Raw genomic sequence first — 18,121 nt, 5'->3', positions numbered from 1 at the left:
AAAGAATCCATCATAAGCAGCCTTTTCAGGCATTTTGGCATGCCTGACCTAATTTTAAAATGTTATAAACATTTACATCTTTGGATATATTCTGCTCAGTTTATAATACAAATCACAAAATGTAATCTGAGAGGAACAACTATGAGACGCTTCACTTAATGCTTAACATTAAACATTCTGTGGTCATCCAAAAGATGGTGACCATGTATTCCAGTTGATGAAAGGTGTGACGATCTCTTGCTTAGCAGATTGAGTGTATGGTTTGAATCACAATGACACATTATTATCTTATTATGTTTATTATGGCATGGCTTCAGTCAGCCTAAGTTCACGAAATGCCATAGTATAGATGCCAACTAGACAAAGAGATGTGACTTTAATAAAAATACTCTTGTAAGACTGCAACATCAATACTTCACCTCCTATTTGTTATATATAAAAAAAGCTCTGTAGATCTTGCCTTAAAACAGGGGTGTCAAACTGTCGGCCCGCGGGCCAGTTGCATCATACGGAGGCCACGCCCACCCCAGCTCTGGCAATGCAAAAAAAGTTGTGATACATTGCGACACGTCATGTGACGCAGCGAGTTTGACACCCATGCCTTAAAATGAAAGAAAAAGAAAGTATGAGTCAGCTCCTTGCAGTCAAGAATCATACACTGTAGGAATTCCAGGAAGGCCACTTTACTGTTGCAGGAGTATTTACACAATCTTGAAAGCCTGTCCAAAATCCTCACTGTCCCGTTTGAAGGTCAATAAAGTCAAGGTATGGCGGGCTGACTCTCATACTTCCCACTTTCCCAGGACTAAGCAATCATTTTCCCTCTCCCACCTCCTTCTCAAGGGCAGACCTAAATTCCTTACAACATGTTTCTGATTCCTTTGCTCCTGGAAGAAAATTTGCAAATATGTGGGAAGTACCTGAGTAAACATTCCAGAGTCCCAATTGTTTCTGCAGTTGCTTGCTCTACTACACCTGCGATTATTATGTGTCATTCATCTCCTTTTTTACATTGTCTACATTCTGCCTCTCTCTACACAAAAAATTACATTTCAAAATTATTTATTCAATAGAAGATATGGAATTTTATTAATCTCTCCTCATATTTCCTGGTGATGTAATCATAATAGGAAACATGGTCCCAAGTTGCCATAAGTTGCCATATGAACCACCCAGTACGAGTCCCCCTCGATGATAGTTAGGATCTAACTGGCTAATGAAACATTATGAAACATGCTAATGAATATGCGACCCACTGACCTATTGGATTCAGGGACAGATGAAGCCAGTGACCCTGTAATCTTCCACCCAAGGTGGGCTACTGTTTGGGCTAGATCCTATCCATGAATGAATCTTTGAGCTGCTCTTTATGCAATGCATATGCTTTACATTCCTTCTCCATCTTTGGCCACAGGAGCTTTGGTGCCTGGTTTGTAAATCTCACAGCCTGGAGATTAAATCAGTGAGTCTACTTAACTGGAATGTGAAAGGCTATGCTGTGAAATGTCTGAATCACTCTCAGGGTGAATCATTGTGGTATAACTGAGCTCTGTTCCCTCTAGCACACAATCTAAAGTCTCCTGGCATTAGAAGGAAGATGTGTCAGCATTCAATCCCAGCATTTAAAAAAGCTTTTGATCTACACAAATGCAAAAGTACTTTGGAGATGTTAGCGGTGCTGACTATCCAGGGACTTAATAAAGTGACTAGATGCTTTGTTGGATTTTTATAATTTTATTTTTTACATAATTGTAAAGTTTTCATTCACTGTACATGCATTCAATAAAAGCATTTGATAGAAGCACAATGACACCACATGCATCACAACACATTATGCTATGATGCAAATACCATTTGGTACATAATTGGCATGATAATATCCTGTGAAGCATGATGTCTCTATCCCCACCTATGATGTGAGGCAATTCCAGATGTTGCTTAACTACAGCTTCAAATGTACCTCACCACTGGCTGGAGCTGCTGGAAGTTGTAGTTCCAACATCTGGAACATCACAGAAATGGTCCTGAAAGTGATAGTGGCAAAGGGTATTTAACTTTAGAAGTATTTAATCTAGGTCAGGAAATATAGTCAGCCTGCTTTATTCCAACTCCCTCGTCATATTGCTATTATTCTATTTCATGGAATGAGATTAATCAAGGCCACAGAGTGATGGAATGAAAGCTGTGATAGAAAATGATCACTCACTGTAAAAATAAGCTTGGCTCAAGATATCCAGAATTCTTAAGTCAAAAACTGCTATTTGTATCAATGCAGGCACTTTTGTTAGAATCTAGCATTTTGAGATTCATCGAGGGGAACTTGGCTGTGTCCTTGGAACAGTTATTTCTTTTCATAAATTTCAGACATTATTATTTAGACAAACATAGAAAGAGGGGAGTAAGGAAAGCACTGTTGCTTAGCAACAAGTATGTGGTTGTTAAGCAACAGCTTCCCTGCACTTTCCATTCCCCACTCCTCAGAATAAACATCACTGTTAAGTTTACAAAAAAAAAAAAATGCACGAGAGAAAATGTGATGAGTAGAAAGCCAGAGGGAAGAAGACGACAAGGTGCTATAAAAACAGTTCACAATGTGCAGACAGCAGACAATGCAGACACGCAAGACACTACTATCACCAGACGGGTTGTTTTTCTGTTTAAATTTTGGACACCAGATCCAAATGGCTCCAAACCCCCATCCAAACAGAGCAGTTTCTAACTTGAAACAATTCTAGTAAAATCAGAACAACGAGCTTTGAGCTTTAAAACAGCAGGTTTCTTTTCCAGGCTGAGTTTGAAACAGTTCTGCTCTGAAACATTTTGCACACCTCTCTGTGCAGCCTGCTATCACAGGACACAAAACAGGCTCGGACCTGCACTGGAGACAGTCTGCCCTCTTGGCACAAAGTTGGCAAATACACATTTGGGGACACCCTGGCTGCCTTTGCTACCCCCCTTTATTTTATTCCAAAAGACCAGCAAAACAGCAATGCAATATACCTGGTACAGGGAACTCCTCAGGTTCATTTCTTGGTGTGTGTGTGTGTGTGTGTGTGTTGTCCTGGAAAGCCAAGAAGGAGTTTTTCCAAGTTGATACCATATATGGCTAGAAGCTTTACTGCTCTCTTGTTAACACTAAATAATTGTGTGTTTATTTAATTTATTTATTTACAAGGCTTATAAATTATTCCAACCGAAGCCAATTCTGAAAGGGTTTCAAGTGCTTACTGAGCATGGCTGCTAATACTGGGATGTCATGGGGCTATTAGGGCAAAAATGTTTAATCTAATTTAGGGGTTCAGTTTATGGAGTGAAATAAGTATATTATATTAAATCTAAAGGAGGCTTGCTCCTTTTTTGCCCTTTATTTTGTTCCAAACCCCTAACAATGGTGGCAATGATTTTGCCACTCTCAGCAGTGTGTGCTGGAGATGCTCTGGGGATCACAATAGGGCTAGGGCACTTGTCAGAGGTCCATCATGATTTGGCCACTCCTGGCTTAAACCAAGATTCCTATTGCTAAGGTTAGGCGTTGATAAATACATATCCAAATCTTGACAGTGGGAGTAAGAAAGTCAATTGTTTCCTTAGACTTTAATCTATATAAATGTTGTGATGCTTCAAGTTTTACAAAATGCCAGAATTATCCATGGCCCACAGCATATCCGTGATTCTTATTTCATTGTTTATTTCAATTTTGTTCAGTTCAAATTAAAACAGAAAGGGCCAGATATGACAACATAGAAGTTATACATTTATGAAAAGGAGTAAAGAATACATTTGAGTAATAGGAAATACTTGAAAGTTTGGAGCAAATCAAAATGGCCTGGAGATGTATATTTTTTTGTAGGAAAGAAAAAAGAAAAGCTGAGTTTCTGTGTAGTAATAGGAGAACATTAGATGGGGCTGTGAGGTTTCTGGATTAACACAAAGGTATATGATGTCTTCTCGGTTTAAATTTTTTAATATGTATTTGTGTTTTTCAGCTACAGTTGAGAACTTATAAAACAAAAAGCTCAAACCTTGTCCAGTGGCCATTTGGAAATTTGTTTTAGGTTATGACTTCATCTCCCAAATCAATGCTCCCACTAAGAAGCAGTAACAATCTCCCCTGAAGGGAACATGCCTTGACTGACTCTGTTTGGTACCACAATTTTTCAATGTGGTTCCACTGTATACCATCCCACTTATGAATATTTTTCTTCCCTGGTTTCTATCCCACCTGACTTTAATTTTAGCAAATAGAGCAAGAGAATATGACAGAAAAAGAAAACAGTATTATTTTTAAGTTTCTACAGTATTTTTCATAGTTGCAGAAAAGGATACCAATGAAAGTTATGCCCTAGGCTTAGAAGATTGTTTAAGGTGGTATTTCTAATGATCAAGATTCTAAGTGTTTCCCTAGCAGTCCATCTCTTTTCTGTTGTCAGCCCTTTGAGATAGACCAGACTAGCAAATCAAAGTCAAGAATGCTAAAACTATTTTTATTGTAATATTACAGTAACATAATTTTTTTCAATTGAATGCACCTCCTCCCCTCTCCCTTTATCTTCATTAGAAACAGGGAGGGTCAAGACTGAGATGCTTTCTCAAATTACATTTCTGCCTCAGACTGAAATTTCTTTTGTCTATGACCATTGTTTTATTGTTTCTCAAGATTATTCTTATTGCCCAGTGCATCTGCATTCACACTAATTTCTACCTTTAATGCCCATGTTGGACCTGTTTTGATGAACTGCCTATGCCTACATTTAACTTGGTTAAATTTCCAATCTTTTCCCTGAATAAAGAGTTTGCCATAACACATTCCAGATGGAACACATGGGTCAACAACTGATATGGAAAGTTATCAAAGTTGTACATACCTGGCAATAGGGTAGCTACATTGTTGTTGTCCTCTGTCCCACAGCTAAGAAATACATCAACAGTGTCTTGGTCAGATAGATCCAACATGTCCATCTGTTCCAGCATGTCCACATTGACCTCCATGGAAGAAATGCTACCTAGGGGAGCTGGAAAGATGTAGAAATTATCAGAGGTCATACTGCATGAAGAATTCTCATAACACAGGATAAGACCTGCACACAGCTTGATAATTGTTTATATCTACACCTATTATGGAAGAAATGGATATCCATTTCATAGCTTGCTACCCAAATTAATCACAAGTAAATTACAAACTTATTGACTGTTCTCACACAAATAATACATAGATTTCCTATATTCCCATTCATTGTTTACAAACAGGATAGGCAGCCTTTCCTGGAACCTGGGGACTAAACTGAGCTGCACAATGATGTAGAGAAAGCAAGGCTGCATCATGGCATGGACAGGATCAGGTTTTTTTCTATTTTTTCTTCTTACTTTTTTGGGATTTGTATGTGATGTTGTTTTGTTATTTAACAGCACTGAGCCTATATGAGGTCACATGCTGTTATTTTTATAGGTTTTGGGGGGCTCAAGATGGGGAAAAGTTGTCTTCCTGCAGAAAAACAGTGGTACAGTTGCTGTAAAGTGTCACAAAAAGAGATCTGGAGTAGAACACTGGTACTTGATGATACCGGTTGCTTTTGTATGGTCTATGAACTTGACACATGAACTTACGTCTCCTGTGTTCTATCTGCAGGTGTGATACTGGGAAGAAGAAATCAACATCATGCTGGAAAACTTCTTCAAAGAATCTCTGCCTTTCCCAAAGTTTAAGTTGCTGTTGTTGCATCTGCTCAGGGTCCAGCCCCCGCTGTCCATTTTCAATGTCAGCTGAAAATAAAATCAGAATGAAAAGTTGAAATACAGAAATCAGTGTTCTCTCCTGTTCCTTCCAGAACCAAAAATAGTCCTTGACAATGTGCAGGATAGAAACACATTTGTTTAAAGAGAAATGTTAACAGTTTGAAAAAAGTTTCACTTTTGTGGGGTTTTGCACAGGACAGGAAGCTGGACTAAAATTATCTCCAAGATCCTTTCCCATTTTTTACATACTTTCATGCATGATTCATAGTTTTGCTTTATTGTCACTTCCTGCCAAGTAGGAACAAACCCCAGTAAAGCATGTTTAGCAGCGGTGAAAATCAGAAGACTTAACACTTTGTAACTAGTATTAATTGTTTTATCTTTTCAAGCTTCCTTGAGTTATGTGAAGAAAGCAGATCCAACCATTTCTACCCTGCCAAATCAACTGGACTGTTTTCTGCAGAACTATAACATGATGCAAGATGATGCAAACCAAAGCTTATATTCTGACCAGCTAATCCTCTTCTCTTTCCAAATAATTTATAATCCTTTCTAGAATGCATTCATACTGCAGCATAGTTTATAGCACAGAATTGCTTTGAGGAAAAAAAAGTACTGTGTACACAGCCTTTTGCTCTTGGATGCAAAGTGGTGTAGAAATGCAATGAACTTCCTATTTGTGATGATAAGAAAAAACATTAAAAGTTTTCCCTATTCATTGCGAAGCAGATTAGTTCTGCGAAATACACATGAACCACAAAATGACATGGTAAAGTGTTATTAAATTACCTAGGCTACAGGAATCAGCAAAAAAGGTTACCTTCAAAACATCAAATTGATTGATTCCTTTTGATTAACTTAACCAAATAAAAGATTTAAAAAATACTTTGAAAGGATGCTGATAAATACTACCTCTGAAGAGGATGTTTTTGAGGGCAAATTTAATCATTATCCAATATGAAAGCATTTTGATATGGTGGGAACAATCGTCCTTATTTCACATTTAATATCACTTCCCCTTTGAGCTTTGTCTATCTACCTACAGAAAAATAATTTAGTTTCACTTACATCTAATCTATGTAAGTAAATAAATAAATAAATAAATAAATAAATAAATAAATAAATAAATTTATATTTTCTGTTAATAATTATGATTTTTAGATATTTATTTATTGTTTTAATGTGCTGTAAGCTGCCCAGAGGCACTTGTTTTGTGAGATGGTAGCTATATAAATGATAGTAGATAGGATAGGCAGGCAGATAGGCAGACAGACAAATAAGAAATGTTATATAAGAAATAGATAGCACAAGAAAAATATAATTCATTTAAATGTATTATTTCAGGATAGGGGAGCCTGTATAACTCATCAAGAGAAAAGGGACATATTGATAAATTAATAAAAATCATTGCGGGCCACAAATATGATTTATGATAACTATGATTTATGGTCTATGACCTATCACTTTGTTGCTTGTATGTACACTGAGAGCTTATGCACCGGAGACAAATTGCTTCTGTGTCCAATCACACTTGGCCAATAAAGAATTATATGTTATTCTATTTTAAATATTGAATGGAGTTCACAGAAGTAAAGTGAGAACATAAATAGACAGTCTACCAATATTTTGATGCTAAACAAAGGACAAAAACTTTGTTAAATCTTTGCCAAGAACATTAGCCTGTCTTCTGTTGTCAGTTTGGATTTAGCAAAGCTAGTCTTAATTAGTTTTTAAAGTCATTACATTCTTAGTGTAGGGTTCTGCTTGAAGCTAACTGTTCAGGTTCTGCTTAGCTTATGAAGTTGCAAGAAACTATTTGAGCTATGCAAAGAGATTGTCTTATAGTTTTAGTGGATTTACCTAATACATGGTTTATTTCAAAATGCCTCACTCTGACCAATCACTGGACATTTTTATTATTTTCTGAGTGAGATATGAAGGCCATTTCAGAGGGAAAGTAAACCAACCTTTTGGGATATCTTCTTCAAAAAGAAAAATTGCAAATCTTCAGTATGATTAATATGAATGAAATCTACCCATGTTTTCTTTTTTTGGATCCTATAATGCCTTCATAATTTTTCTCCAAGATATACAACAATTAGACCTTGAACATGGATAAAGATAAGCAAGTCTTTGCTTGGTTTTTAAAAAAATCATTTTTAATCAAATCAAAATTATTTCAAAGATGCAATTCACAAAGAGACAAAAAGGAACCAGATTCAATCAAGTAATCATAGCCCATTATGAAAAGGCTGAACATTGAGAAATCTCTTTTTTTTTCTGGGAAAAAACCCACATAATCAAGGAACAAAGTAACAGCTGGAATAAGAATGGCCCCTTGACCTTATCTAGGAGATTTTCCATAGCAAATATCAGATGCCTTTAAAAATTAAAGACATTTTAGCTCCTTTATTCAACAACTGATGATGTAGGGACTGGCTAGACTGACATAAGGAAAATGTGCTTACTAAGCTGGGCAATGCCATAACCAAGGAAACCAAACAAATAGTGAAAATTGTAATTGTCTCAAGTAGAACAGCCTTTTCAATTGCTTCAGGGGAAATTTCAGCTCAACAGCAACAACTGTTAAACTTCCTGTTATGGAAGGGAAAAAGAAAGAAGAGAGATGAGGCAGTGTCTCTATGGTGTGGCCTATGAATTCAGTTCCAGATTGGGGGGGGGACCCCTAAATCCATTGGTACCAATCAAAATGACATAACAAATATGCAATTTAGAGTTCTGCAGAACTTTTCATCAAACAAGTCACCGAATTCAAGAGAACTAGGAAGCTAAACTCCTATCATTTGGCTAGTCCTAAGAAAGGCATCACCCAATGTTTGATTTGAAACTATTTTCCCTATATATCAACCTGGCAACGGCAGCCTTTTATATTTCAAGAAGTACCGGTAATTCAAGAACCTATGCAGCTAGCAAATACAATAAAAGAAAGCATGCTTAACCATTAGATACAGATATGGCTCATGTACTATTTTAATACATGTCCATCAGCCAACAATGTTTTTCTACCTGAGCAATTACTCAAAAGCAAATATACATGCCACATGCCAACCTTCAAATATGCTGAGATTTCAAATTCCAGAATTTCCAGCTAGCACAAGCTTCAATTAAAAGGGTTCCAGTAGCAGATGATGAAAATAATATATCTCCTGTCCTGAAGGCTTGCACTCAGAACAGAATAGTCCAACCAGATGTGTTGAACCATAATTGCCAATCAGCATGTTCAAAAGCTAAGTTATTCATTTACCTTCAATTTGTCCAAGCATCAAGATCTTTTCCAAAGTCCCCTCCTCCCTTTCATTATAGATACAAAATATCTAAGATTCCTTATTACTGCTTTCAGAGAGTAACCTGTTTTCACTTGATCTAATTCTGAATAATTTGTCCTTTCTCCCTTCAAGGGTATTTTTGATTTTCCTGAGCACCACAACTGAAAGATGACATGATTTTCATTCAGCTTTTCTTACTGTGCTTCCCATGTATTGTTAAAAACTGGGTATTTTTGTTGGCATCGCCTTTAATGAAGAGATAAATTTCATTCAGAGTTTTTTAGGCAACCCTATTTATCAAATCTAATCTATTTAATTTATTTTTATTTTTACTGCATAATCATATATCCTTTAAATAAGTTTGAGTGGCTGGTTCAAAAGAAAGAAAAACAAATACCGGTACATATAACATTGTACTGTAATTTCTACAGGGACATATAGATTTCTCTATTTTTGCCTTTTGTGTGCCAGTATCCCAGATGAACACATTAGTATTATACAATAAAAATACTTCCTACCTTCTGATTACCAAAAAGAGTAATCTTTTAGGCACTTGGATGAAGGAATTTGCTATAAACATTGAGTATTTATTTATTATCAAATTCATAGAGCTGCCCATCTCACCCAAGGCGACTTTGGATAGTGCGCAATAAAAAGCGAAGGTATAAAAAGAGTAAATACAAATATAAAAGACCATAATAATAAATATAATGAAACCAAAAATACATAGATGAATGGCCTCAACAATGAGCCATCTAGATAAATCTCTAGTTCCAAAGTAACTCCAGGCCTGGTTAAATAATCAAGTCTTAAGGACCTTTTGGAATATTAAAATGGATGGGGCCAATCTAATTGTGGGAGGAAGAATATTCCATAGGCTGGGCACCACAGCAGAGAAGACACCTCTCCTAGAATCACTAAATGTAAATCTCTAGCTGAAGGTACCCAAGCATGTTTGCCAGATCTGATGGGGAGGGCTGATTGAGCAGTGAAAAATGGTCCCTCAGATAATCTGGCCCCACGTCCTGAAGAAATGTAAAGGTTAAAACTACTATCTTGAATTGGAGCCAGAAACAAACTGGAAACCAGTGCAGCTCACAAAAGTAGGTGGAACATATGCTGTGCTAGCAGTGCACATAACTGCCTGCATTCTATATCAGTTGAAGTTTCCAGATACTTTTCAAGGGCAGCCCCATGTAGAGGTCATTGCAGTAGTCCAATCTGTAGGTGACTAAGATGTGAGTGACTGTAAGCAAGGGTTGCCAATCCAGGAACTGCACAACTGGCACACAAGATGGACCTGTGAATTTTTCCTGACAATTCTATTTGTCTGATTGCTATGTCATTTCATACAAAAAGGACGAAGTTTCCCATTTTTCAGAGAGTATTTTATTTGCAGTTTCAGCATTTCACTCTTCTATAATTAGTACAATGCCTTTTTAGAATTGTGTCACTTAGGTCAATAAGGTGTTGCAAGTCATCATAGCTTCTGCTTCCACAGTGTAATATCGATTGGATTACCTTGGATTATATTGGGATCATTCTGTCATTTGGGTTTGTATTTGAGCACAGTATTAACTTTGACTTTTTGCTGATAAATATGGCTACTCCATTTATTCTATATACATTTTTCCTGCTGTAGAATATTGGATACTCTGATGGACATTCCAGTCCATTTCAGTTTTGCTGCTTCCCCGTCTTTGATATTTATATATATTTATATTCTGAGAATATAAAGTTTATCTTGATTCACGGTTCTGACATTGGATGGATGGATGGATGGATGGATGGATGGATGGATGGATGGAAGGAAGGAAGGAAGGAAGGAAGGACATCTTATCATCATTAAATCACCCTTTTATCAATAGGCACATCAACATGTGAATATATTTTTAGATTTAATCCAGCCACATCCCTAACCACTAGTGCTACTCCTAACTGATCCTCTCCTACTTTCGCACAGTGTTTTGGATACTTTCTGGCCTTCCAAAATGGGGGCTTGTTTTCTGTTATTATGTTGACATTGTTCCACTTTTGAATATACATTTTGTTTCTTGGCATTATTTGATACTTCTCCAATGGATCAAATTTAGTCTAAACTCTTACGAATGACCTGGCTGTCAAATGTGACACTGCTGGGAATATACATTCCCACTGATATAGTTCAGTAGGAGGTGCAAGCCCTTCACAACTACAAAAGAATGATCCATAAAAGGACCAATATATCATGATGTCAGGAAAATATAGAGGAAGGTCCAGGGCAGACAATACTGACCCACGCACATGATAGCTTTTGTGTCATGTTCATGGGTCTGCAGTCTCAAAATACTTAGCTGTGGCTACTAAATATCTCTTCAGCCACAGTGGTTCCTCTTTATTCCAATGAAATCTAGATGTTCTTATGGAACCCTTTGCTAACAGACAAGAATAGTCAGCTGCTTAGCTGAATTTTCCTATAGAAAGCAGCCAGCAATTAAAACGAGCAAATCTTTGATGAACAAGAATCAGATTTGATTGCTGAGGCAATTATTTCTAAACACTGGAGGTATGCTTGTTCAATTTCCCAAAGCTTTTGCATTATAAGCACTGGCGTAATCTGAGGCTTTATTTCCAAAATGGCAACCTCAGCAAGACAGTAAAAACTCTGCAATGTGTAAATTGTCTTAGTTTTGCATGATCACTTTGGTGTCTGTTTTTCAAGAGTTGAAAAGCAATTTAAGTACAATGCCTTACTCCCATGTAACACCTCTCCTGCGCGAGCTGCACTGGCTGCTGGTGGCCTTCCGGGTGCGCTTCAAGGTGTTAGTAACAACTTTTAAAGCGCTCCATGGCAATGGACCTAGGTATTTGCAAGACCGCCTCCTACCAAATATCTCCCTTCGACCAGTCCGCTCCCACAGAGAGGGCCTCTTTAGGTTGCCGTCGGCCAGTCAATGCTGGCTGGCGACCCCCAGGGGGAGAGCCTTCTCTGTGGCAGCTCCTGCCCTCTGGAATGACCTACCCCCCCCCGACCTACATACAACTACGGACCTGTGCCTCTTCCGCCAAGCCTTGAAAACCCATCTATTCCATGCGGCCGGCCTGGCATAGTTTTGATTGTGTTTTGCTAGGGGTTTTTATATGGGGTATTTTAGAGCAGGCTTTTTATTTAATATTTATTGTGATTTTTATTTATTGCCTGTTCACCGCCCTGAGTCCCATAAGGGAGATAGGGCGGTATATAAATTTAAATAATAAATAAACAAACAAACAAACAAACAAACAAATAAATAAATAAATACCCTTTACACTCTGAAGCCCATCATATGGATACATCAGATGTTGCAGAACCTCAGTTCCCACCAGCCTCAGCCACTATGGCGTATAGTGAAGAATGCTGGGAGATGCAGTTCAGAAACATCAGGAAGGCCACAGTTTGTTAACGTTATACCTGGAGACTTACTTCAACAAAACATGAAAGGAAAAGAAAAAAAAAACCAATGCTTCGAGAGCTCATTCTGTTCTTCATCAATTGCAAAAGCCCATACAATCAAAATAAGCACTGATAATAATAGTGCATATGCGAGAGCCACATATTTGATCTGTCTAAAATCAGAGATAAATGCTGAAATCATCACTGCATAAGGGAGCCCGTTGCCAATTCTAAACATTCCAAGGTATTCCTAATATATTCACATTAATATAATAAATATTTCGGAATCTGGGCTTGAGCTTCAAGGTTTATTGCAGAGAAAGAGGATTTTAGAATTTGGCTGACAACATCAGCAGAAAAATATTTTTGGACACTGACACAGCCAATACTTATACATTTTTCTGTCTTCAAGGGTGTGACAAAGAAAGCTGCACACACAACAGTGTGATACTGTGTTTAGAGCTAGGGTGCAAATATAAACTGGCCTGTGAAAAAGTGCTCAGATCAGTCGCCATTACTTAAAACATTTGCAGTCGAGATTTTCAAAGTGGAAGCTCCACGTCTTATTTGCATAATGTTTCCATGGGTTTAGAAATCATTGTCTTGCATTTATACACTTTCTAATATACATAATTTTCCTAAGGGGAAAATGTCTTTAAAGAAGAAAGACAATTAACCAGTATTTTTATTGCTACAGCTTACTGAAGGTGTTCCCTCAGTTTGGAAGTAACCTACTTCACTAAATTATTGCAGGGATAATGTGCAAAGAACAAAGGAAAGTACCGTATGTAGTGCCTATGAGCCATCTAATGCTAGAAACAAATGGAATGAATACAGGTAGTCCTTGACTTAAGACTGGTTATTTAGTGTACTCATGACCCAAATTCAAAGTTTTGATGATTGATGATTGCCCTCCTCCCATGGTCACATGGCTGAACGATGGGTGTTCGCCATTCAAACAACATTTAGGGCTGCTTGCAGCATCCCATGGTCAAGTAACCCACAATTTACAACAGTTTTGCAGAAAACTGGCATTTACTTCTGTTTTTTTGGCAAAACTGAGTCCATACAGAACCATTGGTTTGCTTAATGACCACGGCATTTGCTTAAGGGCTGCAGTGGCTATTTTGTGAACACTGCATTCATTTAACAGCCACCACAAAAAAGGATTGTAAAATTGCTTTGCAACTGTCATAAATTACAACCATGATGGGCAGGCTCCATTATGGTCATAACTCAAGGACTACCTGTACAAATAACACATCTTTAAATTCTATGAAGTATACAGTATAATATTGTTTGAATTCATACGCCTTAATAAGACATGTCAAGAAAATATTTTTTTCATTATTTGTTCAATATTTATCTATTAATTTCTCCATTAATAGCATTAAACACAAAAAAACATAAACCTAACTAAGTTGCCCAAGGGCAGGGGTCTTCAAACTTGGCCCTTTTATGACTTGTGGACTGGCTGAGGAATTCTGGGAGTTGAAGTCCACAAGTCATAAAAGGGCCAGGTTTAAAGACCCCTGCCCAAGGGACTAGAGAAGCTTTCCTATGAGGACAGGTTGTGACCTTTGAGCCTTTTAGTCTAGAAAGTAGGTGAATGAGAAGGGACATGATTGTGATATATAAAATTATGTATGGTGTAGATAAAGTGGGCAAGGAGAAGCCCTTCCCAAAATGCTAAAACCAGAGGACATCCAATAGAATTGACTGGAAAAATTGGAACGGATGAAAGGAAACAATTTTTTTACACAATACATAATTAAATGTTAGAATTCACTACCCTAGGATGTAGTGCTGCTTATCAGTTGGTTGGAGCAATTCATGGAAGTCATGGGATCAATTACTATTAGCCTTGATGGTAGTGGGACAGCCTCTGAAGGCCATCTGCTGGGAGACTAGTAGGCTTCCTAGTGCAGTTGGCTGGCCACTTGAGAACAGACTGGTAATCTAAATGGGTCAGAAGTCCAATCCAGCAATGCTCTGCTATGTTCTTATCTTCCTCATCTAATATTCCTCCCAGCTACCTAACATATCCTAATTAGAATAGAAATACTGCTTTACATGTACCACCAAAGTTAATGGCTTTAAAAGGGGATTGGTAAATTAATGAATATTTATCAAGGGCGTTAATCTTGAAGGCTCATGCCTCCAAATATCAATTATAAGAGAAATATGGTGGGAAAGGGGTGTATTGTCATCAGTTGCTTGTAAGTATCCCAGAATTATACAGTTGGCTATAATAAAAAACAAAACACAAGACAAGGATGAACCTTAGGCTGAATGAGCAAGGCTATTCATATGCTCTTGTGTTCTTCCTTTAGAAGATGGAGTCCTCTCTTCAAATAGCCCTCATCAGCCTTGGCAACCTCCAAATATGCAGACTTTAAGTCCTAAAATTCACCAGTGATCATGGCTAATGTAAGGTTATATTTTATTTTGGAGTGGGACAACTATAGCTTCCTAGATGTTAATATACTATTTATTGACTGAGGTTGGTAGAAGTTATAATTCAACAATATCTGAAAGGTTAAAGATTGCCTGTCCCAGCTCTGATTACATACAACTAAATTGATACATGCAATTTTATGTAAACTTGTTCTTTTGTTTTTATTGTTCTCTGTTTTGTTGATTCATTTCCTGGTTTTGTTGGTGACCTGTAACTTGCTAATCTACCCAGAGTGCTCTGATAAATATTATTAGGTCTCAATCATGAACTCAGTTGAAATAGAATTGAAACTTGGCTGAATGGTGTGTTGTTTTTTTAAAAAAAAAACAGCACTCCTTTCTTTTCAATTAAATATCCAGAGCCAACCCTTATTCCTGCTGCTTGAGAATACAAGGTTTAGTTTCAGCTCAGAAAGAAAGCTTTCTAAAATTAATTGCAGTTCTCATTCCATGGTGGTCTAATTCAATACTGGTCACTATGCTGGGTCTCCTCTTCTCCTGGTAGAACAGTTCTACTGTTTGAGCAAATACACTGTGAAACCGAAGAAAGTGATACTAGGCATAAAGACAAAGAGAGATGGAACGGATTGGTACTATGAGGCAACATGCCATGGCTTGGACAAAATGCTTTATGTTAGAGCTTGAATCAAAAAGATGTGTTGGATTTATTTCCTAGATAAATTAACAAACCTGCTGATACATTCCTGATGAAATTTCATTAGCCAGCTGGGCAGCTGGCTACAAGCACTGAATTTCCATTATATAATTCTTGCTGATGGTCAGCTGCTTTGTTGAGCAGCTGGTGGCAGACTGCACTGTACAAGGACAGCAATTGAGGGTCAGAAATGGTGCCATCTTCTTTATTCCACCTTATATATCTTGGGCAGACAAGAAGGAAACAGGTTTTAGATTCAAGCTTTTTTACAGCCTTCTCTTTTGCCTTTCTTTAGCAAGGAACAGAGCAGATGCCTTTCCTTCTCTTTATGACTGATGGGCTCTCTCACACTGCCGGGTACTAAGATTGCCTCACTAGGATGGCATGTACCCCACAACTGTTATGTATTCATTCACAATGCTTCCTCTTGTGTGCTGCATTCTGTGTTTAAGGGGAGAAAAATACCTGCTGCTGCCTTTTCTTTCCCAGGGCATTCAACCAATTGGGGCCTGCACTCATTCACAACTGGGGGATGGGGTGGACCGTGCCACAGGGCCTTCTCTTGAAATGCTGCCCCCCCCCATGCGTCCGCTACTTGGGTTCCAAAAGCACCAGCTTCCCTATTGCCTACTAATCCTTCCGGCTCTTATTGCACACTCATTATGCACTGAAGTCTGGGGCTGAATGTGAAAGTGAGGACTGTAAGAAAGGAATGAATCTGGGAATGAAACCTGTAGATTTGCTTCTCATTCATTTTTTTCATTACCTACATGAAAGGGTTTTCTAACAAAGAGAAGCTTCCCAGCAGCTGGATTAACCTTAGCATCAGGTGCTGTACCTTTATCCAAAGGAAAAAGCATATAAAGCCTCCAAAAGGGTTTATGTGTTTAGAAATTTTATTGTTGATGGGTAACATGTTTCTATTGAATATATTCTGCATAAGAATGGGTCACTCAAGTTTTAATTTGGTTTGAAATGAGTCAAATGAATTAATGTCTTCTGGAAGTAATTTTAGCATATAAATCAAGAATGTTAACACTGAATGTATGGCATGTCCACATCACTTAAAATCAACACATTAAACTCTTCTATCATATAAACAGACTCTCTTGAAAGCACTGTATTACCATCTTTAATGGTACTTTTTTAAGCTGAACATTTTCAAAAGATTAGATAACAGTCCAGAAATTGATACTAGTGTAGCTTTATAATCCATTTTTCTTAGGATATGTATAAAATGGTCCAACAGAAGAAATTCAATTTTCATTATTAGTGGCAAATTTACAATAGCAAAATACCAGGAAACTAAGAATATCTTTTGTACTTAATCATATTGAAAAGTGGCAAATTGTGTGGGCTGCCCATTTAACAGAACGTTAAATGTCATTTAATTAAAAAAAGGTTTTACTCACATTTGTTCTTTTTTAAAATTTATATTAGCCAACTAATTCCTCATAGATTACCTCTATCTATACAAATGCACTTTTTGGATAGAACAATGGAATTTTGAAGTTCAACCTGACTTTCTCAGATTTTAATCTGTTGCATTAACCACTCCTAAATTGGTTACTGAAATCTGATTGTTAAGTAGGTTGTCATAGCAATCTGGATTTATATGGGCAGGTTAGAGTCCATAGTAGATGAAACTGATTTTTCCTTCTTTTTACAAACATTTGTTTGTCAGGGGCAAGCTACTGTAGCTGGATTTGTACATGATTATTTGCACTCACTATATTTCTTAACAGCTGTTTATTCCCAAATTTTCTTGATGTTTCTGCAACTAAAATAATACAAACGATCATATTGTGTGGGACCAGAAAATCCTTATGTCCGGAGTATAAAATTATCTAACCACAATACTGTGGCTTCTCTGAATCTGTTTTTTTTTTCAAGTCTTAGGCGCCTAAATTCCACAACAAGAAGGGCATGAAAAGTTCATCTCAGCAACTTTGTTAATAATTCATACTGCAGCTCCCATAAAAACCCTGAATGTTTGTCCATATCAAGCTCCAAAACCAGGAGGTACTTCTAAGGAGTTTCCTTCATTGTTCCTTACTTAGCAGACCGCTTTCACCATTAAACACATACTCTAAGAACTCCTAGAAATGAGCTGTCTTAACTCTTTTTTCTCCTAACCCAGGGGTGTCAAACTCGCAACATCACATGTCGTGTCATAACGTATTGTGACTTTTTTTGCCATTGCCGGCAACGGTGGGCACAGTTTCGCTATGATGGATCTGGCCCGCGGGCCAGCAGTTTGGCTGCTGGCCCTGTCCTCACCTAACTATCTAAACTTTGCTGCTTTTTGCTCCTCTGGAATGTGATCCATCCATCTTGGGAATCTGGACCACATTTCACCACAGACTGTACTATAGAAGTGAAAGCCTCTTTTGATTCAAATGAATACGTTTATGTAGTTTTGTTAGAAACAATATAGGTAATCCTTGATTTACCATCACTACTGGGACCAGAATTTCAGTCGCTAAGAGGTATAATTAGATTTTAGATTTAGATTTAGATTTTATTAAATTTATACCCCGCCCTTCTCCCGAAGGACTCAGGGCGGCTTACAGCCAG

General features: G+C 37.5%; 1 protein-coding gene across 1 annotated transcript in view; it reads right to left on the bottom strand.

The window, feature by feature from the left end:
* Positions 1-18,121, bottom strand: part of DBNDD2 (dysbindin domain containing 2) — a 33,941-nt gene that overhangs the window by 5,559 nt on the left and 10,261 nt on the right. Inside the window, exons 2-3 of the mRNA XM_015815736.1 lie at positions 5,605-5,760; positions 4,866-5,012 (exon numbers count right to left, since the gene is read on the bottom strand). Coding sequence (XP_015671222.1) covers positions 4,866-5,012; positions 5,605-5,760 — 303 coding nt within the window. The remainder of the gene's footprint in view (positions 1-4,865; positions 5,013-5,604; positions 5,761-18,121) is intronic.

Source organism: Protobothrops mucrosquamatus, unplaced genomic scaffold, assembly GCF_001527695.2.
Source record: "Protobothrops mucrosquamatus isolate PMUCROS unplaced genomic scaffold, P.Mucros_1.0 scaffold373, whole genome shotgun sequence".
Lineage (NCBI taxonomy): Eukaryota > Metazoa > Chordata > Lepidosauria > Squamata > Viperidae > Protobothrops > Protobothrops mucrosquamatus.
This window is presented reverse-complemented; position numbering and strand designations above follow the sequence as displayed.